This window comes from Apis mellifera, linkage group LG2 (genome assembly GCF_003254395.2).
Source record: "Apis mellifera strain DH4 linkage group LG2, Amel_HAv3.1, whole genome shotgun sequence".
Taxonomy (NCBI): domain Eukaryota; kingdom Metazoa; phylum Arthropoda; class Insecta; order Hymenoptera; family Apidae; genus Apis; species Apis mellifera.
In genome coordinates this window covers 3,603,220-3,629,543 of record NC_037639.1, presented here as the reverse complement: position 1 = coordinate 3,629,543, position 26,324 = coordinate 3,603,220, and the positions used below count along the sequence as shown (strand labels likewise).

The 26,324-nt window shown below is 26.9% G+C and overlaps 1 protein-coding gene across 7 annotated transcripts in view; it reads right to left on the bottom strand.

Annotated features, from left to right (window-relative positions):
- Positions 1–26,324, bottom strand: part of nAChRa6 (nicotinic acetylcholine receptor alpha6 subunit) — a 349,900-nt gene that overhangs the window by 220,066 nt on the left and 103,510 nt on the right. For 4 of the 7 annotated variants that reach the window (XM_026446378.1, XM_026446376.1, XM_026446377.1 and 1 more), the window contains 2 exons: positions 23,569–23,708; positions 6,757–6,801 (listed from right to left, as the gene is read on the bottom strand). In XM_026446378.1, coding sequence (XP_026302163.1) covers positions 6,757–6,801; positions 23,569–23,708 — 185 coding nt within the window. 7 annotated transcript variants of the gene reach the window in all.

Here is a 26,324-nt window from a genome sequence, read left to right as displayed (position 1 = left end):
TTATATATGTATTTAGATTATATATAGAGTGAAATTTGAAAATATAGAATGAATTTTTGTGTAAAGGAAATTCAAATACATTGAGTACAATGAGTTTATATTGTATATTGTATAAATCTTTTATATTTGTTCTCTTTTGAAAATAATTAAGGCACTCAAATCTTTTGAATGAACACTTTGCTTGTATTTTAAAACATTCTTTTAAAAATTCTCTTTAGAAAGAATAATATAAGTTTGCATAAGTTAATTATACATACATGTTATTTAATCTAAATATACAAAATATTAATATTTTAAAATAATTTCAATTAATTTCAACATTTTAATACATTTTTCTATAAATTAATTAAACACCAGTTTCTTTTATTCAACAAAGAAATATAAAAATAATAAAAATAAAATTCCTTTCAAGAAAATACCTATTTTTGCATTGAACTCTTTTCTATTATCTCTCTATTCTACTTCAAACAAAATTTACTTATACTTTTAATCGTCATTATCCAAGATTTAGTGTATTTCATTTTTTAAAGAATACATTATCCTAATCATCCATTCATAACTATGTTGTAATTTCAAATTCCCAGTAGATTTGATTCACTATAAATTCCAACACGAGAGAAATCTGGATTAAGTTCGTATCAATTCGTTCGTCTAACTGTATTCGTTCTCGCTCTTTTCCCAGCAAAAGGACAGAAATAACCCTCTATTCAGTGGCTCTTTTCTAAGGATGAATTACTACAGCCGGTTTCAACAGGTCCTGAACTAGTCCGCAACTGGTTGTTCTGGTGGAAACGGAAAAGACACACGTTTCGCCTCTGTCGTATTATATAGTGAAGAGCATACGTGTGCTTCGAGTAACAGATTTTATTAAAAAAGTTCACTTATGGTTCTCTCAAAAATATAGTTTTAAAAAAATGTTGATTTAACTCTTATAAAATGACTTCTGTCGATAGATTCTCTCCATATAAATTCATTTTATTGTCAAAATTGAGAAGAATCAGTTGAAAAAAAATACAGTACAGATGTTTACAGATGTTGAGGATGAAAGTTTTTATCTTTTAAGAATTAATCATCCCTTATGAGAGTTTTGAAACTTTAAGTTCTGCTAAGCTTATTATATTGTCTTTCATCTAATGCTAAGAGCCAAATATAAAAACTAAAAACAGATTTAAGCAGTGAAACTAATGGAATGAGGACTTTGGAATTACTATGTTGTCTGTTATTAATAATGCTAAGAGCAAGATTAATAAAAATTTGGAATTTTGCTAAGTCTATTATAGGTATTATTCTCCTGAAAGCAAAACTATATATAACAAAAGTAGAAGAATAAAAATTGAAATTTTATTAGAATTGAAACTCTATTAGATCTATCTTTTGTCTGTGATTGAGAACAAAGCTATAAACAATGAAACTAATAATTAGTATTACTAGTAGAAACTGGATTTATTATATTATTTTTTATGTAAATGTTGATCATTGTTTGTTGATTATTGCTTTGTCTATATAATAATTACTGAAAAATTTGATTGTGAATCTATGGAATTAATTTATGAACTGGTCTATGAACTTGAGTATTATCCAATCAGTGGAAAATGATTAAAATAGTATTATTTAATAACACCAGAGTTACTTATTATAACAAAGTGTAAATTAAGTCATCACTTGCTTCGAAATTCTATTTACCTTAATACATTAGAAAGTTTTGATTGGACGCTTCAAAGCAACCTGTGCTGCACAAGGGATTAATATTCTTCGATAAAACTTCGTCATTAGCCAAGAATTTCGAAATTAATTTTAATGATAATTAGAAGGAATCACAGATTCGAGATAGATTATTAAATCTGTTGTATTTTGTAACAATTTATATGTGGCTGATGATTATTAGTTGATAATTTATTAATATTATGATTATACAAAAGAATAACAAATTGAAAATCTTATTTTTAATCTTGGTTTTATTTCAATATAACTAAATTCTTTTGATTATGAAATGAAAAGATATTTCATCTATATCTTCTCTAACTAAAATTCATTTTGAGGATAAAATTATCTAATAATTATGAGAGTTTTGAAACTTTTAATATTTAATATTAAAATATTGATATTTTATATATTATAATATATAATTATTATTTATATTTATATTAATATTTGGGAATTGTGAGGCTAATGTGTAAGAAGAAAATTTTAATTTTTTCTTTCAATATAATAGTTGTCATAATTATATTTAAAATAATATAATTTAAAATTAATCGAAACACGAAAGCACAATTAAAAAGTAATATTAGATGTGAAATTAGATTTTTATGATAGATTTATCCTTAATCAATCAAATCTGACTTCATTCACAGGACGTTTTGCGAAATATACATAATATCTCGAGATAATATATCATGTCCAATTTACTTCGTCATTCATTATAAAATATCTAACCTATCTGTCCTTTAAAATTCTTTTCTTAAAAATTTGAGATCCAATCTGTATCCATCCATTTCACAGACCTACTAGATACTCTTTATCATTATCGAGGCATCGAATAGACATAAAATCAATATCTACAAATGGAGAAGAATAGGATAGATCGTTTCAAAGGATCTGCAAGAAAATCTGCAACCTAATTAATCCAGCGCAAAGTACTCCTTTTTACACAATCTAGTCGACATCTCCTCGAGAAAGTATCTCCTCGAAGATTTTCTCCTCAATTGCCCGGAACGAAGAGAGGCGAACAAAAAGCGAATCGAAAAGAGCGACGACACAATCGAATTCCAGGCTGGTTCGATTCGAGGGGAGGAAAAGGGTGATGAAGTGAAAGGGGATAAAAAATTATGTGACGAATTGGGCGAGGAAAGGAAGGAAATCCTTATTGCCGTTCGAAATCAATTCTTGAGAAACAATAAAATAGCTATAAAACGGAAAGTGGAATGATATCGACACGATAACATGATTTAGGGAGGTCGATAAAAATAATGAGCGGAACGGAATAAGATGGGAGTTTGCTTAAGTTCGTGAGTTAACCATTCGTGCGAGGATGGAGTTTACAATGAGAAGTATAAACAATCAAATGGCTGCTTTTATACGATCTTTTGAATTTTGTCAATGAGAAAATATTGTTTTATAAATATAATTATAGGAATGGAAATTTGACTGTGATTAAATTTTTAGTGTAAACAAGAAGGAATTATTACAATTGTACTTGACTGTTTATTAAATAATTGTTAGTTTTAAATTATTAAAATTTCCTTTAATAATTATTATTTCTTAAATTGTATTGAATTTTGTAATTAAAAATATATTTGTATATAATTTTATTTTTATATTGTAGAATGAAATATATTTATATATTTATATATAATTTTATTTTAATATTGTAGAATGAAAGTTAAATACTAATACAATGATGTGTATGTATTTATGCATTGAAATGATTGACTTAACAATTATTTAAGATATTACACGAGAGGGAAAATATTTAGAAAAGAATTTAGAAAAGACATTGATAGTCTTTAATCAAAATAATAAAGAATAATTCATAAAAAAATATCTCTAAGATGTAATCCAATCATTATATAAAATCATTGAAGAATGCCTTCTTAAGATATAATAATTTTGAAAATACACGTAAATGCTTAATATCTCGTGAAAAATTGATCTTACATTATACGAAAGACAAAAATGAATTCTAACAACAACCTCTTATTCTTCACCAACGCATCAAATAAACATGATACAATTGTTTTTAGAGATTAAAATAAAACGAGACGAAAACATGACACGAAACTTATAGACTCATGAAACTCTAGAGTAGAGGAACGGGCATAGAGTGTGAATAAATTCGCGTGCAGTAGGGAAAAAAGCCAAAACGTCACCATCTCTGGGCCTTTCGTTTCCATTTCTTTATTCGTAGCAGCAACGTCCATGCTTTTCATCTCGATCCAGCTACAGAAAGACGTAAGAGTGCATCGTTCCACTCTCCTTCTCTCTCTCTCTTTTTCTCGATTTTCTCGAATCCTCTTTGCCGTGCACGGTTGCCAGCCGCCTTTTATCTTACTTTCCATCCCCTTGGTGGCCGCCAACCACCTCCTGTTTCCCGTCCAACATCCCCTTTCGCACCCGAGGGAGGCACGAAGCTGCCACGCGGGAAAGGAAACGTGAAAAGGATGGCTGGAGCCGGTTTGAATCGGTTCTGATCCATGTGTTCTTCTTCTTGTTTCCCTTCGATTCAACGTTCAATAGCATGCGGGATCAATTTCGCCGATCTTATTTGATAGATCATTGAGGGATCGTTGAGGGATGGATTGTTCCTCCCCGTAGGGAAACGAGGAAATTTGTTGGTCATGTCGGGATAGAATGGAATTGTAGGCATTATCCTGCCTTAAATCGACATCTTCCTCTTTGACTTCCTTTTTTCTTGTGGATTGATTTATGATGTCGATATATTGTTATATGGAAGATTGTAACTTGTTTTTCTTTCTTTTTTTCTTTTTTTTTTTTGTAAGTAAAATGGTGAAAGTTGAAAGTTTTGATAATTTATTTGATGTAATTGCGCGATTAAGGTATAATTAAAATTTTTTATTAATTAATATGAATATAGAAAGAATTTAAATCAATCAATTTAAGTTTAATTATATTTTAAAAATGATTTACGTTGTTCAAAGATATCTTTATCATTCAAACTTTCAATTGACAGATCAATTGTATCACTGTTAAAAATTATGATGGAAATAATTAGCTAATCGACTTGTCAACTAATAGTTTAAATAATAAAGAAATTTTTAAACTAAATAAATTATTTTCAAATAATCTAATTCACACTGACTTTTGAATCTTCCATATATATATTTGCAGTCTTTTATATATGTTCGATTTATAATCAATAATTATAACAATTCAATTTTAAATAAAATTTTGGAATATCCATTACAACAAATTCGTTTCATTTCCGGTTTTTCAATTACTTCGCAAATCACATTTTTCTATTTAACCAAAATTTGTATAAATTTAAAAAAATTATTCATAAATTAATATCTATCAAAGTTAATTTCAAAATTCTTCAATTCTCTTTTTTATTTATCGAAATCTGAAAAAGGATATGGAATAATCTCATGTTCCAGTCGAAGTGCTAAGGATAATCCAGTTTACATTCTTCGTTGAACAAGGGAATATCACGTGAAGAAGAAGCCGAACGCACCTTTCATTTTCCCACATTTTCGATACAATAGGCGTTCCTTAAGTAGAAACAACAAGAAAACCATTCGATAGGAAAAGAATTGACACTGACAACCGCAGCTGCGTTTCCGCTTCATCGGTCTGACGAATGCAACGTAAATGAAAAATCGATTCTATCAATCGACAACATTCCTTTTTTTTTCTTTCTTTCTTTCTTTCTTTTTTTTTTTTTTTTTGTTATCTATTACAAGGAGAAATTCCAAATCGAGTGCATCGACCGGTGATTCTATTAAAATGGAAATGATATTCTGCTCGCGTTGCCACGATTCTACGTTGCGCGTATATACTCATATTTTAACAAAATTGAAAATTCAATTCGACGTGGCAATCGAATCTTCTTGATAGTAGTCGTATGAAATTACGCGTGACTGATTATCTCGATGTGAATCGAGATACGTGTGGAAGATGAACATTGATTATTTCTCAATATGCGCGAAGAGGTAAATTAAATCGTGGAAAAAATTTCAGAAATTTTTTGAAATTTTTGAAATAATGAGAAGAAAAGAAAAAGAGTGTGAAGTTTGAACAATTAATAAAACGCATCGATGGTTCGTATAAATTATTATATATCCACTTTTCTTCTCAAGTTTTTATATGCAACAAATAGTTTTTAAATTGTCTGCTACATAAAACTACATGCTTCTAACGTTATATTTTATAAAGTTAATGATAATTTTATTGTATATCCCTGAATAAATTTCTAACATTAAATAATTAAAGTTAATCAAAAGTTGATATTCTTGAAAAAATTACGATATAATTTTGATTATTCTTTTATCTTTTACAAATTAATTATTCATCTTAATGTATACAAACTGTATACAATAAAACAGTAGAAAAGAAATCAAAACTGATATCTCTGAAGTAACAATAAATTATCTGCTTCTAAATATCTTTCGATTTCTCCTGAAATATTTTATACCATTATTGGCTTAAAAAGATTAGACAGTCTTGAATACTTATACATTAAAAAAGTTAAATATATTCTAAAAATATATCCGTTATATGAATAAGATAAAAAGAACTACTTGTGAAACAGAATACAAAAGTATACGAATGTAATTAGTAGTAGTTGACTTATTTCAACGCTTTTTCCCCACGTCAATTTGGCGATAGACTACGTTCTTTAACATCACTTCGATGGAAATGAGAATAGCGAGAAACCGACAGGCGAGTATTAGTTGCCGTATATTGATTTCCTGTAAGCGAACCGGTGTCACGAAAAAGAGAAAAAAAAGAAGAAGGTAATACCAGGAGCGCATTTTAAATTTCTCATTTTTTATCGCGAACTGATCGATGCGTTCCTTGTGTCAAATTGTTTCTTAACCATTGGAAATTATTTTTAATAATTCAAAGATTATTATTCGATTTTTATACGTATTACTATTGTGTTTATGTTTTGAAAGATAGTATCGCACGAAACTTAATATTGAGATCTTTTTTTAACTTTCTAGTTGCGAAATAATCTTGTATGTTAAAAAGATTTAAGCTTCCTTTGTGGTCTTTGTAAATATGTAATTAATGACTTACCAACTTGAGCCACGCGTTCGTAGTTAATATTTGATTCTTCTCATCCTGGAAAAAAGAAATATATTATTAGTTTTATTTCAATATTTAAATTATTAATTGTTTTATAAAATTAAAGATTACCACATCTATTTACTTTGATAATTAATATTATTATCGTTTGATATTTTAATTATTGTCAAATACAATGAATTATATTATGTTAAAATTGAGACATTGATATATTATTAAAATTATTATATAAAATTATTACTATTTTATAAATATTATATAATTTCTTTGCATATAAAATAATAAATTCAATATAATACCTTGATAATAATCTGAATAATTATCTAAATTATACTACAAAAACAAAAGAATTAAATATTTCTAATCCATGATATATTTTCCAAATTGACATATTCACTTTTTCAAACAAAAGGATAAATATACAAATATCTAATGAAACAGAAATCATTCGTTAATTAAGTGAAAAAGAAGTTTATAAGATGTAGGATCAATGATCCTAAACGCGAGAACGAAAGAAAAAAAAAAGTTATATAAATAGTAAATGGTAAAATTTACGGCAAAAAGTAGAGAGCCAATAACCACAAATTGCTGTTGCAATCGTTCGTTTACCAAGTGCTCTAAAGAGAACCGCACTCCACCACAGGCTCATCAGAACTTCAAAGTGATTTATAAAATGGATGCACTTTAACGATAGTGTCAACGAACAAACCACTTGGTAAACGATCGTGTCCAACCAATTAATCGTTGACCAATACTACTTAGCACGATACCTTCTATAATTTCTATAAGAGAAATTTTCCTTATATATTCGGCCTTTCTTTGAATTAACTAATGAAAAAGAATCTATCTTATGAGTATAGTTTCTACGATGTATTATCCAGAGAATTATAATATAGAATATTTTATATACAGAAATATATATGATGAAAGTATTTCATAAAAACGAATTGTAAATATCTTGTGAAAAAGATATAAATAAATAATGAATACATGTAAGTGTTTAATAAATAATTTTACATTTTCAAGATAAATAATTGTAACAGATAATTAATATTATTATAGTATATAATATTATTATATATATTATAAGTGTTTTATTTTTTAAAGAATTTAATTAAAATATCACTTTTGTATTATAATAATAAAATTCTTCAATTGGTTTTTCATGATTCTAAATAATTTTCTTTCTTCAAAAATTCGAATAGTAGAAAGAACTAACTTAAGTTTAATTTGACTTTCTTCTAATTATATTATCACTATATTGTTAAAAATATGTATCCTTACAAAGCTTAATTAAATCAATAAAAAAACATTATTAGCATAAAGAAAAATATTATAAATTATATTAGATATAGAAACACCAATGTCTTTAAGATATTTGCAATATATATACTCTAAAAAATACATAGTGAAAATTATATCAAATGTTTAAGAAGTTAGGAATTATATAATAAAATTTAACATTAAATAATATTAGTACAATATTTTTCTTCAAATCTTTCTATCATTTTATTGATATATTTATCTTCAATATCGTCATTAACTAAAACTTAAAATTAAAGTTCTCTGTTTTTATTAAAAATCAACAAAAGCTCAACGTTTCAAAATTATTGTCACGAACGAAATAAATTTCTAAGGCGTATCTCGTTTAATAGCGGAATGAAAGTATATTTGCATGTCAATGGTGCATCCTCAAGTTGTATAGGATGCGAGAAAAGCTTGCGACCAATGCAACAAGTATGAAACGATTTAAGTTTAACGATTCGTGACGAAAATGGTCTGTTAATCTCGAGAAACTTGGCTAGAACGTGGTGATAGTAAGGAAGTGATAAAAAATGCAATTAAGGGATAACCTGGACGCTAAGTGAACTTATTATTTCATATTTAAACAGTACACGGGCATGGACCGGCCACACGATCCTCATCATTTTTCATTTGGAAGCGAGATGAAATAAAAAGTGATTTTAATACTTTTTAAAACGAAATTGAACTGATTACAAATTTTTCAATAGTCACAAACTTTTATAATACCTGAATTATTATTATTTTATAAATATTATATATATTACATATTATATTATTATGGAATGGAAAAATACTTATATTAAAAGATATTTTGTAAAAATAAAATATAAAAAAAATTTGTGAAAAGCAATTGAAGAATTTGTATCGAAAATAATTCTTGTATATTTTATATTATTTTTCTATGGAAAAAAAAATTATTTAACGAATTTAAATTTTCTGAAAGAATTATATTAGATTTTCAAGATGCAAAATTGTAAATACAGAGTAAAAATAAAAAAGAAAATTGATATAAAAAAAATTTTGATAAACTTTTCGAATGACAAAGAAATATGTTAAAATCTGAAAGCATCCACAAATGATTTATAAAATATATACCTCTGAAAGTTCTCTTTCTTCTATAATGATATTTCTCAAAGAACGTATCTTTGCACAGATCTTAGTGTAACAGTGCAACGTTTAGATTGTTTAGATATCTCCTTGATTAATGAATTCGTTAGGGTATTTGGTAATTGGTAACCTTGGTCCACGCATGTGCTAAATACTTGTCTTCGCTTCAAAGTGAAATCGAATTAACGCCTGATTTCCACTTCAAAGTGGAATCAGATCCAAGGTCGATTTTCCGTTCGGCTCAAAGCGAAATTAGATCGATCGACGGTGCGTAAAGTTTTCCGGTCAAGAAGCACACACGTGACCGAAAGATGCTACGAAATCAAAATTTTCTGCGTGTGTGAACGAATAATTTTAAAATTGTATCATAATTTAAAAAAAATAAGTCGAGAATGAATTATGTTCATTTGGAAAAGTTATAACGGAATCATCACATAATATTTCAATATGTTTGAGTTTTATACAAAAAAAAATGAATATTTTTTTGGAAAAATCATCAAGAATGAAGAAGAGACAATTATTTTTATTTAATACATTATTAATTATATTAATTTATGCCAATTTATATTAAATTTTAGATTTAATGTCAAGATATAATTTGTTTCATGTTTTTTAATATGCATTCTGCACGTTAACGCAAGAATCTAAAGCTATTACGATCATAATTTAATAACATTTTTTAATAATTTAATTAAAATAATATATATGCTATTTATGTATGTATAATAATATATGTAGAATAATTTTGAAACAAATCCGCAATAAATATTTATATAAATACTTAAGGAAATACATTAATACATAAATATACATTATTTATAATTTTAAATTTATCAAAATTACTACAATACCAAGAAGAATTGAAATAATGAATTAAAAAATTAAAATCATTAACATATTTTATTATTACATTGTATAAAAATATAAGATTAGATGATTGTAATGAAAGAATTTATTAAAATATTATTAATTTTGAATTTATGCACATGCTACAATGTACATTTCTAAATTATTGCATTTAAACTTGATTTCTACCAATAATTGATCGAATAAATTGTTAAACTATATATAATAATTCAAAAGCAAAAACAGAATGATTAGACTACAAATAAATAACTTTATAATAATTTATAACATTTCAAATTTATCCAATTACAATTTTTCTTGATAAATCTTCTCTGTACTTTTATATAAACAAGAATCTTTTCTCATAAATCAAATGAATTCTACAAACAAACAAAACTCGAATGTAAGACACGAGTGAACTTCCTATTTTTTTAAACGAAAAAAAATATTCGATTTCTCATATGTGCTACGCATTCGATTTGAAAAATATATTCAGATACCTTACTCGGATTACCTCACACCCTAATTAGCACGTGCAATAAATTTCAGCATGCAGGAAACGTTAATACATATCCATTTTATTACGAAAATAATTCCGCGCTTGACACGGTCATGATTAATCGTTGTTTAATATGTTTCGTGGCGGAAGAGAGCGGCAGATTATCGGAAATCAATAAGCGATCAAATTATCGAATCAATCATAGTGAAACAAACCACGCTGAGAGACGTCCATGCTAATCGAACCGGTTATTAGATTATTAGAACTCTTCTCTAACTGTTCTTAACTGAGAATTACGAGAAGAACTGATTCGCTTTATTATCTCCAATCGTGAAGTTCGTTCCATTTATTATTTTTATTGCTGTAATGATCTTCATTTCAATGGCTAACAATGTTTGCAATTGTTATACGATCTAAAATGAATTTATCTTACTACCTGATCCAATCGAATCAAATTGTTTCGAAATGTTTGTGTGTAGTGTAGTGTATAGCAAAAATTAATATATTGTTTATGTTTACAATAATTTTTATCGTAATAAATTATTTAATTTGACAACATAAATTTTCTATAATAATTTTAAAGATATATAAAATATTTATAGAAGATATATTATGCTAAAAATTATTAATATCGCTAAGGAAATTACATTATAGTAGAAATTGAGTGAGAATTTTTCATTAAAGATTGAAATGTTTTGCAACATCTGGATTTTTCCCCTTTCGTTCGATCCATTTTGAATCTTCTTTTAAATGGAAATTTTTATAACGATGAATCTAAAAAAGTTTTCGATATTTCCATTCTTTTGCAATTCAGAATGAAAACTTCAAAATCGATCGAAAGAATAAAACTTAAAGGACCTCTTCCTCCTCTTTACTTATTGGACATAGTTCGCCATACCTCGCTGAAATATTAATTTCGAGGCAAATTAATTAACAGACAATTTTCAGAGAGTTGCTTTTTAGCAACCGTACCGCGAACTACAAGGGACATTTGTTTACACATCACTCGAGCAACTGTTTAACCGAAACAATGTATACAGCGGAAGGCTACGACGCAAGTGTCGAAACTAATCGAAATTGTTGACAACGCCTTTGGTCACACGGTCTACGCACAGACCCCTCTTAATCTGCACCCCTATTCACTTCAAAGCGGACACGAATCGAAGGTCGAATCGAGCACGGGTCAACCCTTGACGTTAAAATTTTCCTCACTGATACATTATATTTGGGAAACACGGATTTTTCGTCGAAAATAACAATTCGTTCAAGTTGAAATTGATTTTATTTTTTTTTTGTGGAGAAATTTAGCGTTTTAAATTTGATCGAATATTGAATGAAGGAAATAATAGAATTGCTCGAATTTTTTTTTCTCTAAATTATATATTTGTCTGTATTTCAATACTGTGAAGAAAGACACAGAATGGATGTTTAATTATAGAAATAGAAAATTTATATATCGTGATAAATACAATCTTGTACAAATAATTTTATTCATTATTTTATATTAAATTATATATTTTCAAAATATATCGTTTAAAATTTTATTTTCATTATTTTGTAATTGATTATAATCTCGAAGATTAATATTCTTCTATTTAATAATTGGAATCATAATATATTATGCAAGATTTTACAAAATTTCGAAAAATGTATAGCCTGACAAATATAAAAAGATATATGGTAAAATAAAATTTAATGATGTGGATGATGAATTGTCCACCCAACCTCTTATCAGTTTAAAATATACGTTCATAAATATACATAAGTGTAAAGTGCACACCTACAACAACCTTCATTTAAATATTCAAAGCTATTTATTCATAAATATAAATCGATATTCATGTATCGATAAAAATTACATTGCATCGCATTAATGAAAAAACATTATTACTATATTCATTAAGTGTAATTTGAATATCGTAAAGTGGAAAAATAATAAACGTAACATTAATCAGAATATCATATATATAAGTACTTATAATACTTGTAATACTTAAGTAAAAGTATTCAATTATTATAATTAATTGTTTTTTTTTTGTTTTCACATCAATGAAATTATTTAATATGGAAATAAATTAATTATCAACATGAATAAAAATAAAAATAAAAATAAAAAAAAATATATTAAATGGAAACGAATTTATTTATTAATAATATTTATATAACGTGATAATATTATTTTAACTAAGAATATTTAATTGAAAGAAGTTAAAAGAAAAGATTAAGATTAAAAAAAAAGAATTAAACTATAATTTTATACATTTATTAAAAAGACATTTGAAGTAAATATAAATATTCTAATTTTGTTATATTTTTTTAAACGAAAAACTTTGCACAATGATTAATTTCCACGATGTAAAAGATAAAAAACAACCATGATACAATTCATCCTATTCACTTTTATATACGCGCAGCAATCACTTTGAAGATTTGCGTTTCAAACAATTTAACCCTTTTACAAGCGATAACTCGTGCGTGATTCAAAGAGCAATAAAAATTGCGGAAAAACGAATCAGGAAAAGAAACTATATACGAAACAACGATAGTGAAAAATTTCGATGATCGTATTTAATCTTTATTTGTACATTCATACAAAAGAAATATAATAAAAGTGAAAATCTTTTGTTACTTCAATATTGATTGCCATATTTATTTATACTGTTGAAATGATTGATAATATAAATGCTCTTCAAATACTATTAATAAAATATATTTCTCAAATATTATTTTCACAGGAAGTGTATAATAATCTTTAAATTTTTTTTTTTTTTAAATACGAAAACAAATGAAAAATATGGGGCAAGTTTAAAGAAATATATTCATTCTCACAATAAAATGGTTTGACACTAAATCAAATTCCAACAGTAAGATAAATAATATATTCAGATAATGGAAATTCTTCTATACTATTTGTTTGATATTGTAACTAAAAATTCGGAATATGACAGTTAGAAATATGGAACGATTGTTTCAAAGCGTTAAGAATCATGGTTGTGGATATCTTCGTATGCAGTGTGCAGTGGTTTGGCTGAATATATGGGCCGTGAGCCAACCAGTAGCGTGACTCGAGATTTGGTCGAACGCATGCAAGAGAAGGAAAGCGGAGAATAGAAGTAAAGGAAGTTTATAGACAAACGTAGTATTGCGACACTAGTTTTACGGTGAAAAATTACCGACCAGTTCGCTTCTTCGTGGAAGATAAATTTTTGAACTTTTAGTTTTGCGTTACTATGGTATTTCCTAAGTCATAGAAGTTGATGTATAATTTATGTGATCTTGTTTTCAGACAATTTAAAAGTTTCAAATAAAATAAAATATCATTAATGGATTATATCTTCTTAACTTCTTCTTAACACCAGTGAATAAGAGTTTATAACAAATTTTACAACAACAATTTGTTATATTATTCGGATATTCTTTATATAAATAAATTTTTTTTATATATGTATAAATTTACTTAGAATATGAAATGAATAAAAAATAATCAATTCGTGAACACAGTTGTAAACAAATAATATTTCTTGAATATTAATTTAATTCATTATTTATTTTATTTAATTATTTAAATAAAATTAATAGATATCAAATCAGATTTATTTATATATCAAAAAATCTTTTACAATTATGAATCTTCTCAAAATTTGCTTTCAATATGCAACAAAAAAAAAAAGAAAATATTAATGCAACGAAAAACGAAACGTCATCGAAAATTAATCCTTTTCAACAAAGAAGAAAACATAATGACATAATAAAATAAACATTATTTAAATGCATTAACAGAAGCGAATCAGAAGAAAGCAGAGACGGTCAAACACGAGGATGTGAAAAGCCATTAATGATTGTCGAAAAAAATATCGTCGCAACTGAAAAATAATCAACGACCAAAAAAATCGTTCGAATCACGGAAGCGAAAATATGAAGCTTCGTTCCGCTTGGATAAATAAAAAATGCGGGAACGTGAGCAGTTCGCGATTCTCTTTTGCAATGAACATTCAGGAAGCATCAAGAGGTTGGAAGAGTGAAAAAACTCGAAGCAGCTTGAGTAACACAACTTAAGGAAACAGAAAGGGAGGGAAGGGCTGAGTAATGGAACGTATTTTGCTCCACTTAAGAAATATCTCTTGCTTTAATGTACGAAACTGCTCGGAACATCTTGTTTTTACGCGTAAAATGTCGGATTGAATAAGCAAGAAACACGTCGAGCAAGTATCAAAACTTTGATATCAAAACGGTGACGAGCGTTATAGCGTGATTAACGGGCCGATAACTGAATTAAAACTGAATATCGTTGTTGGATAGGATTCCTCCTTTGTTTTTGCGGGAGGATAAACGAAAATAAACGTGCATTAACTTTTTGTCCTATATCGATTGTCGATAATTTGTACTGCAAGAGGGGAATCCCGTAATTTAGCTATTAATATGCAATAATGTTCATTATTTGATGAAGAGGAGTGTAGCCACGAAGTAAATATCGACGACAAAATAATTAACAGTAGATAATTATTTCATTCTTTTTCATCTTCTTTTTCGCAATCAAATAGTGAGTTAAAAAGATTATAAAATTGTCAATTTTTGTTCATTTAGAAAGAAAATATCTCTGCTGTTTTATTAATATTTATTTAATAAATGTTAATAAATGTTTTCTTACAAAATATCAAAGAAAAACAATATTTTATTAACATGTCCTTATCAAAGTTGTCGAGATCACGTTCTCTGCATGAACCGGAGAAATTAATCAAAAAGTAAAGAGGAAAAGAAAAATGCAAGAAGAAACGGAGGAAATAAGGAGAGAGGAAAGAAAATAAAAGACAAGGAGAAGTTAAAATTAAAGAGAAAAGAGAGAAGTATAAAAAAGAGTAAGAAGAAAAAGGATCAAGAAAGGCAAAAAGGTTGTGTCGAGGAGAAATTTCGCTGATCAGTGTCTTTATTCCATCCAACGTACAACTTTCAACCCAGAATGGCGAAAGCCGAGTAATATGATGAGCTCGCTTTACCATTTTATAATTGCGACACTGATGAAAAAGCTCGTCATTTGTGTAACTGTCTATGAGCTTCTGAACACGGTTATGAACGATAGTAAACGACAATGAACGCGGATGGAAACTAAAAATCGGCAGGAGGTCACGATAGATTGCGAAGAGCTGACAGCGAACGAGGGTAGAGAAATGGGGGCGTGCAATTTCCATTATGTCGACCATAAATACGGAGTTCAGGGTCAAATGACATCAACGTCGAAACGAGATTTACCGTTTTCATTTATCGACTATGATATCTCGCAATTGGAAAGAATTTACTGTTCGTCAGTAAAACTTTTATTATTGTTGCTTTTTCCCCCTTTTCTTTTTTTTTTTTTTTTTTTTTGAGTTATATAATCTTCCTATTAATTTTTAAGATTTCGAAGAGGATAACTTGAGTTTCATATAAAGTTTTCTGTTATAATATTATTTAAAAAAATTTAATTAATTTAATAAAATTGTTAAATCTTAATATCGGTATAAATAGCTTTAAATATTTTGCAACATATTAAGTTTTAAAAAAAGAGACTTGTGGATATTATAATATAATATGAATCTTTTATAGGTTTCTGAAGTTTGGAATCCTAAGATTTGAGGATTATATGTAAAGTTTATGATGTGGCTAAAGGCTTTTGACATTTTGAGGTACATTGACATATTCAAATATCAAAAATTTAGAAGTCATAAGATATGATATATACTTCACCTATACATCTATGTATTTATCTTAAAAAGTTTAATAAAATTCTCTTTACTATGAATAAAAAAAAAGTTTTCAAAACAATAACAATAATTTTTGTCGTTTGAAACTATAAATTTTTGCATTTTAAACTAAAAATTTTATGTTTTGAATCTAAAATACTTTTAAAATACTAGACTCTATACTTTTTAAATAATGTAAAATTTATATATGTTTATACATATATTATGTTTGCTATGATTAATAAATTTGTTCTAGCGTTATAAATTGTATAAGATAATAATTTGAAATTTAATTATACGTATTTATCACAAATTATGTTTCCAACGATGAATCAACAATAATGAAGCAATTTTAATGTTATATATGTGAATTTGTGGCTTCCAATTAAGGATATTATTTGAGATATTTCTCATAATTTAATAAATTAATGGATAATGGCAACGAGATTGGTTAATTGACTATTAAATGGTTTGAGACAAACAATTTTTTAATTTAATCGAAATTATCTTTTTATAAATTACTTTTTAGTTAGCAAAGTTAATTGTTTTTTGGATCATTTATTTTAAAAAATTATTTTATATATCTAATTATAGAAAATATATAATATGGAAAAAAAATAAAAAGCTTCGTGATATAAAATATGAATCGACGAATTTTAAATCTTACTACACTATTAAATTTAATATAATATTATATGATGACTTCATCATTAATCTATTGTATAAGATATATGGATTCATTTAAATAGTATTTTACTCAAGAAAATATAATATAAATCTGGTATCGTTTATTCATTTTAAATATTTAGCGAGATGAACAATTTTTATTTCATAAAATCAAAAGTGAATATATCAATGAACTTCAGATTTAGGCAACAACAGATCTAATAGCAATTATTATATTATTTAGCAATAATAAAAAATTATAATAATATAATAATATAATAATAGCAATAAAATTTATTGATATTTCTTTTTAATCTGGTTTATGAAAATTGAACTAATACAATTCATAATTGTATTGTTCGATAAGAACAATTCATTTATATGAATCTATGAATTCAATTTATATGAATCATTTGAAAATTAAACTGATCAATCCTTTTAATTTCAATACAGTATATATATAAAGTATAAGTTAATATTTCAAAAATCACATAATAATGTAATCCCATAATAATGTAGAAATAGTTTTTTTAGCTTATATGAAATTCAACATTAAAGCTTCTAGAACAAAACTTCTTTTTTACTGTACATATATCTGAAAAGTTTGCTACTATAAAATAGAATCAAATAAAATGTAATCCTGTTTATTTTTTTTTTTTCTGACACGAAATGTCAAAACTTGTACTACATTTTTCCATTTGTATACGAAATCACCATCTCTTATACTATAGTATAGAAATTTGCTGTAGTCCACGGGACAGAATATATACATATAAACGTTCCTATTAACAGAACACGAATGGAAATTCTATGTACGTGTTATATTGGTTTACTCACGACCATTTGTTTTAATCACAAATTTTGCTTTGATTCGATTATATTCCGATATATTTACGATTTGGTTGGTTGTATCTAGCCTAAATATCTAATTAAAATTCTTCCTAACTGTCGATATAACAGAAAGGATAAACAACATGCTCTTACAAATTTATTCCCTTCCTTTGATCGAATGATACGAATGATGGATCATATGTTCCGTGTAAATCGGTTGAGTAAACACTGTGGTATGATGATAAAATATAAATTACAATGTGAAATAAATTTAATAATGTATAGAAATAAAAATTGTTTGATAAATTTATTCTAAAATATATTTTAGAAATTTTAATCTCTTATTTATTTTAGAAACAATACTGTAGGATTTAACCGGAGGATATTTGTTTATCCAATCAGAAATTCAATCTCATAGAGGTTTAATATAGATCATAGAAAATCTTATTATTAAATTTTATTATTATTATTATTATTAATTTTATAAAAATATTAATTGTTTATGTAGCTTCAAAAATCTCAAAAAAATTATTTTCTTCAGTTTATATAACTAAAATTTTTTACTTTTAAAAAATCTATATAATTTTTCTTTTCCCAAAAAATGAGTACTTTTCTTTAACATCATATTATTCAAAAAATAAATACGAAAATTTCCTAAAACGAAAAAAAAATCCTATTAAAAATAACACAGTTTTCCATCCACAATTATTACCTCGAATTTCTCGAATATGATTTATTTCGCGTTCGATTTAATCCAATATCACGAATAATAATACGTTCCTTTCAAAGTAAACGGTCCTCTAACAATAAAGATAGAGGGAAAAATCGAATTTCCTTTCACCATTGCGATGGAATGCAATTACGAAAATAAAAATATCTGATAATGTCTATGATTCGATAATGAAATCAAAGTTCCTTTGTTTCAAAGGGGCGAGATAGTGATAGCGCTCGAAGCGACATTGATGATCAGGAAAAATTTACGAGCCTCCACCACGGTTGGATCGTCATCCCCTATAAATAGATATTAGCAGAGGAAGCAAGAGGATTTATGAAGTAACAACGGTTAAAAATTTAATATCCACGATACACGTGTTCTTAACAAGACAAATCGAGTGAACTTTTGAACCGATGGTTTCACGTATGCGGGGGAAGGATATTGTGTTTTCCCTCAGAGGGGAAGACATTTTCTTTTGGCGTCCCGTTTTTCACGGTTCCCTGGATCTAACTTTCAATTCAATTGAAAACCGAGTTTTCGTCGCTTTTCCTGATTCCCCGCATCCAGGATTTCCCCGATGTGCGCACACCGATATGAGCGGCCTGTTTGCCGGTGTGCAATAATTACGTTTCGCGTATTTACATACCGAGTAAGTCTTATATCGGAATTTCCAAGCACCGCGAGCGCTTTGTTCCACGCGAAATTGTATAGACTGGAAAATATTTGCTTGTCGAGTGTAATTACACCTCATATATGCTCGAGCAGTATGTGTAGCATTGAGACATTAGCGGGATTGAGTATTACAAAGGGTGAGGAGGAGAACAGCGCGAGGCGAAACATTATTATTATGTACAGTATTTCCTATACAGTGATCTAAACAGTATTGCTAAATATTATGCCTTCAAATATTCTTAAATATAGTAATAAATATTAGTTTATGGCATAACGAATGGTATAATATATTTGAGATGGAAATGTTATAACGAATTTGAGACTGTGATTATAATTAGAAAAAATATCCAAGATGGATATCCTATGATACAAGGTATCCTAATAAAATATTCTCATATAATTTGAATTACTTCATATGTTTATGATAATGTGTGTAATTAACAAATATTGATGATTGAAGTTATTTTTTTGAACGTGAATAAAGAATTTTAAATCTAAATTTAAAATATTTTTCGCTGATTGAAATGTTTTCATATTAGTTTGCTTTATTTATAATTAAAGCAACGACGACGTATTAAAAAGAATCACTGCTCCCATTCATTTTTATAACATACTTCCTCTGTTTACCCTTTGCATTTACGTCATTTCTGAAATTAATTATAGCTACCCCATTTTATAACTTGCATTTTTTTTACATGTGTTTTTATCTACAAAATAACTAAAAATTAATCATTTCATATTATATATGAACAAAAATTAACATAATCATAGAAATATATGCTTTTAAAATCTCATTATATTTTATTTCTTTCATCGTTTTTTTTTATAGAAAATAATTATTAATATCTTTTCAAAATATGTCTTTTGTAAAATCAGATTCTTTTTTCTATATATTGTACCAACTAAAACTTTAATTTAATATTTTCTATTTTGTCCTCATAGATGATTAATCCCATTTTTTGTTCATTATATTATGTTGTAAAAAAATAATGATATTCATTATTTTTGCTTTTATGATCTTTTATATTTTTATAATCTAATAAATTTTTATTGATTATGATATTATATTATGAAAAACATATATTTTGAAAAAGACAATTTGTAATTAACTGACACTTAGCAAACTTTTCATCTTAAAAGAGTTATTTTGTTTAATGCAAATATGATTGACTATGAAAAATTAAATATATATATTTTCCATTAAATCAAAACCTTTTAAAAACTTTAATGATAAGAAAATTTACTGCCTATTTCGACTTGCTAATATTATTCCATTATTAAAAAGCAAATATAAACATGATAATGATTATAAATAATGACATAAAAATAATAACAATCTCGATAATCTTTTTCGTCAATATTCTGAAATTACACAACTTTCTAAGCAATAGAAATAATTAAAATTTATTCAACAAATTCTTAAAAAACTCTCAAAATTATACTCAATATATAACAGAAATAAATAATAAAATATATTGTATCTAGCGAATTTTCTTGTTCAATAAAACTTCAAATACTCTATAATTCTTCCAAACATCTAATACAAAAAACAGAACAAAGTAATCGGATAAGCAGTTGTTGGCCAATAAAAATACTCGAAAAGAAACGTGAACGCGGGACGATTATACTTTTTCACAGGAGATATGCCCAGTTTGTGCTAACATATCGGATTATCAACGTTCATATACTCGCAGAGCGGTGTTTAGCGCGGTGGCCGAGAGGAAGGGTGCATAAAGTAAATGACCGAGGCGGAGGTGGCCAAGATGGAGAGCATAATGCGATCTGCCTCGTTCACTCCATCCTCGTTCGTTCCACCCCCCCTCGGCCATTAACCATGGTTTCATTTAGATAAGGCCGATATTTTGACGTGCAAAAACTAGCCCGGCTAATCTTGGTCCTTCTTATCTTTGCAATTCACGCAAAGATTACGAAACGGCAGCTTTGTTGGGCGCATCAAGCGAAAATTGCGCCTCGCCGCCACGAGTTTCGCAATCTTCCATTCCAAGGTAATCTCAGAAAGTATTACGCGGCCATTGACACTGAATATTTGATGAGTCGTTATTGAATCTTTTATACTCGACCCACTTTTGCTTGCCGTTCAATTACGTGACGCAATGATACTGAGTTTAGTCGAAAGAAAAGGAACAGTAAATCTATAAAGGTAAATATGCAATGATTTTATGGTAAAAAATAAATTGAAAAAATTCTTGTAATTATTGTAAATAAAAAGAAATATGGAATTTTTTAAAAGAATTGAAGCTAACGAGTTTGCAATGATACTAGCAATAGAAGAAAAATTAGAATATAAATTGTTAAATTCTGCTGCTCATTATTGATACGAATTAAAAAAATGAAAAATATTAATATCTTTTATTATTCCTGAATTAATTAGCCTATTTTCAAAGTTATATATTTTTCAAAAGGAAAAAATTAAATTAACTAAAAAGTTCTTGTGAATATAAATAATCAATAATATATTGATTGTATATCTTATAAGATAATATTTTTATAAAATAAATGTAAATTTATTTACTTTTCTAAAATATATTATAATCACACAATTAGTTTTATACTATACTGTTTAATTTTATAAAAATGAACTTGTTTTTGAATCTGAAACATGGATGGAAGTATTTACGTATTTATAAGGATAAAGGTCAATTATAAAAGTAAGCAACTAATGAATAAAAAACTTCCATCAATATGTCATGTTCATGTATAATAACATTATAACCACTCGTTGTTAATCGAATTATTGAAAAAAAGAAACAAACAAGAATAATTAATTATAAAAGAAATTTCTCAATTCTTCATAACTATTATTGATTTCCAAAATTTTGTTACAGCACGAAAAATAAATAATGTATCAATGTTCAGTCAATTAATTTATTAATACAAGAATATATAATTCCATAATATAATAAATTTATACAATTTCCCAATAAAATAATCTTTTCCCAATTTCTGATATCTTACGAACAATTTATTTTTTCCTTATCCAACGATTACTCGCATAAGAACGAATTTATGATGCAAATATATCCTAACCTCGTTAATCTGAAACGAAAACGATATCCTTAAAATCTTCCTCGAGAATAATCTTTTATCACACTTTCGCGCCATTATTCGGTGAAATGCCGGTGTTATCTCATTGTGTCCGTTCCTGGCATCGCTTCAATTTACTTTGACGCTGGAATAAACGCGTGGCGGGGGATGGGGGATAAGCGAGCAATGAATGCACGAAAAAAGGAATCCGATCGAACAGACGGTATTCATATACGATATTCGGATAACTTCTCATATATGACGAGAGAAAGGAGAGGGGTCATAATGGGAACCTTTCATTCAAGGCAAGTTTCCATCGATGGAAACGCTATCTATGTATAGATATAAGATATAGAGTATATGCGAGCATATGCGAGCCGGTAACCATTGTGCAGTTTGCCGCCAATTCCATCTTCCGTCGTAAATCCTCTCTCTAATGCGATTTTCTTAAGAAAGGAAGAAAACCTGGCGAAATGCACCCGGCTCGGTAATTCCCTTAATGTAAATGCGATTACACGGGGATCAAATTAGAAGAACGCGGAATCGTTTCGGCTATGACGGATTTCAATCCGATCTGACTTAAAGGAAGTATTCGAATGGAAAATAATATGAACGATGGCTCGAGATATTAAAATCTGAAGATGAAACATGTATACGCTAAGGCTGTTCCAATTTATTTCCTTTTTTCTTCTAGAGTTATTGGAAATTTCAATGGTACGAGTGTGTCATTAGTTTAACTTATAAATTGGAAAGCTCGTAATTTTATTTAAAAAGATATTAATTTCGATAAATACGAGTTCTAATTGCAAATATTATTGAAATACAGAAGATATATTTAAAGAATAAATTAAATATATATTATCTTACATACTCCTATATAATTTGATATTAATTTATTTTCCTTTATTTTTTAGTAGCATAATATATTACTGACAATTCTGTTTAATTCTAATGTAAATTTTAAACTTAAATATATTCATTACATTAAATTGTAATAATTTAGATTCTCAAATTTAAATAAATTTCAATTGCAAAACAGAAAATAAACATATAGAAAATTATCATCTTGAATCTTATTTATACTGGAAAGAAATAATTATCTAACTTCTAAATTAATTTCTACCAAGTTCTAACTTAAATTAAATTACTGACAAAATATCAGAATATAATCAACTTTATTTCAAAACCAAACACCGTCAAAACAAAATCTAAAATTCCTTCCAATTAAATTTCATATTAGAAATTAAAGTCTACGTGTCAACTTCAGAAAAGAAACTCGGAAACTTGCATTAGTCAATTTTCATATCGCGAGAAAGAATTAACTTGAGTTTTTATTCTTTTTTATAACTCGTTGACGTGTAAAGATTAACGACGTTGAAAATACGAGAGAAATAACTTACCACATCTATGATCTGCTGTAGCGTGATGCCAAATTTCACTTCGAGAGGCTCGCTCTCATTGGCGACGGGCCGCTCCAGAGTGTTGTATGACGACAACAGCTCGTTCAACAAACGTTTCTCGTGACGTCCGCACAGGCTTTCTGCAACAGAAACAAGTTGTTGTTGTAAACCTGTGTAAAACATTCCAAAACAGCTAGTACGGGTCGGCAGTTAATTGCCATAAATATAAATTTTGTCGTGAGTTATTGTAGCGAACGACTGTACTTTAGTTGGTAGATAGAGAAGGCAAAAATAATTATTTAATAAAGTAGTATTGCGGAGAACTGACTTAAAATACGAGAAAACAAGCATTTTCCGGAACCATTGTTTCGTTTATAGCGCGAAGTTTGGTGATGTTTTCATGAAAATACGTGTCTAACAATAAACGATAGATGTGTTTCATCCTATTGTTACATTGTCAGACATTTTTGTATATACATACTTTTCAAATTTTCTTTACGATATATTTCATGTCTACATGTGTACAGAGTTTTTACGTTCGTTATGTATGTTTTTTTCTTTTTTAGCTGTTTAAAAAATGCAAAAAGATTTTTCGTATACATTGTTTTAAAGTATATTCTACTTGCAGAAGATTTAATGACTTTGTAAGAAAATAGCGTGGAAAATTTTTTTTTCACTTTGATATTATATGGACTTTGAAAAGATGAATATTTTTAGATTCTGATTTAATAGAAAATGATAAAGTTTTAAATATTATGATAATATCTAGATGTAAATTGTTTAACTAATGCATATAAAGTTTCCTCAAATTTTAAACATATGTAATTTTTCAAAATATTATTATATATTTAACTGTAATTACATGTACATAATACTTTATGTACCTTCCTCTTTTTTCAATGATTAATTTTTTATAAAATGCAAATCTAATAATTTCTTATAATAAATCTCTATATTAAATACCTATATATTAAGTAAAAACTACTGAATATTATATAAATAATATATAAATTATTATATTTGAATTTAATGAATTATAATAGTTGAAATTTTATTTTATTCTTAATAATATTTATCTAAAAAAATTATAATTATGTTAATTATCTAGATTTAAAATAGCAATGTTTTATCATTAAATTAATAAATCAATGGACTTTATAATTTTAAATTATGAGAATTTGTATACAAGGATAATATCGAACATAAATTTTAACATATTAAAAATAAAATATTTTAGATATCTAATATTCTAGATTATGTACATGTATTGTATCATCAATCATTACTCAATCCATTAAGATCCTAAACGCAAGAAAGTATACTTGATGGAAGCATTTTTCAGTTTTCAGTGACAGTTGCAATATTAATCGCATGCAGGCTAGATATTAACTTCCATTGTTAAATATTAAATTCCACTTTCAGCAAAAGTTTGTTCGAAAATTCTTTTCAAGTAAACATTATAGATGTTTGTTGTGAACACGAGGATTCGATATATTACAGAGCAACGATTGCAAATAAGCCATTGTAATCCCTTGGCAGACCTACTAAGCTTTGTACACATTTGACCTCGAATCGAAACTACATGAATTTTTAATCATTCGAATCTATGCTAGAAATTCTATAATTACAATCTTTGTTTTCTTCCTTATTTATTATTTATTATTTAAGAAAAAATTATGCAATAATAAAATTTTCCCTAAATATTTTCCCTAAAATAATCTTGCATCATAGCTTGCACCATAAAAGAAAACTGAATTATTACTTTAATTATTAACAATTAAAAATATTTTATAAATATCTGACTTAAATATAAAATGTTTTAATCTTTATCTAATATGACTATTTATATTTTATCTAATAATAATAAGAAAAAATAATTAACATATTTGAGATTGTATTATTAAAAATCAAAGGAAATTTCCGGTGCTGAATATTGAATTTAAATAAATACAAAAAATAATATTTAAAACAGAGAAAAATCCAATAAAATCTAAAATATTGTGTGTGTGTGTATATATATATATATATATATATATATATATATATATATATATGTATATGTATATGTGTGTATATATATGTATATCTATATATCTATATATATATATATATATGTATGTATATGTATATGTATATATATTATATATATTATGTATATTGACGATAACGTTAATACTAAATATGCAACGGAAAAATAGAATATATGAAAAAATCTTTCTTGGACAAAGATCATGATGCAATCATATTTATTAACCGCCATAAAATAGAGAACCGCCATTACGCATGCGTCATTAGTCTTTAACATGATGAAATGATTGAGATAACCAAGTAAAATATAACAAATATTGCTTTATAACAATTGTTCTTAAAATAAAATATAAAATATTGCTCAATACTTGATTTATGATCAATTAATTACTTTATAAATATAAAAGAGACTACTTATTTGCAATTGAGACGTATTTCGTATCGTTATGAACGAATATTGAAGTAGAAAAATTATGTGATTATTAAATGAGAAATAAACAAGAATTAAATAAGAAATTATAAGATACATACGATGTATGATGTATATATGATGAAAATAAGTAGTTTGGAGCTTCGTACGTGTCCTCAGAAAGGAAAATAACACAAATAATACACCAAAAATAACGCACGATGACACATCACTCTCAGCTTGTAATACACTATTCGCGCGCATTCGCTTCTGCGCCGTTTGCTGCGCGCGCTTCCGAGTCTACACGAAAGTATCCGAG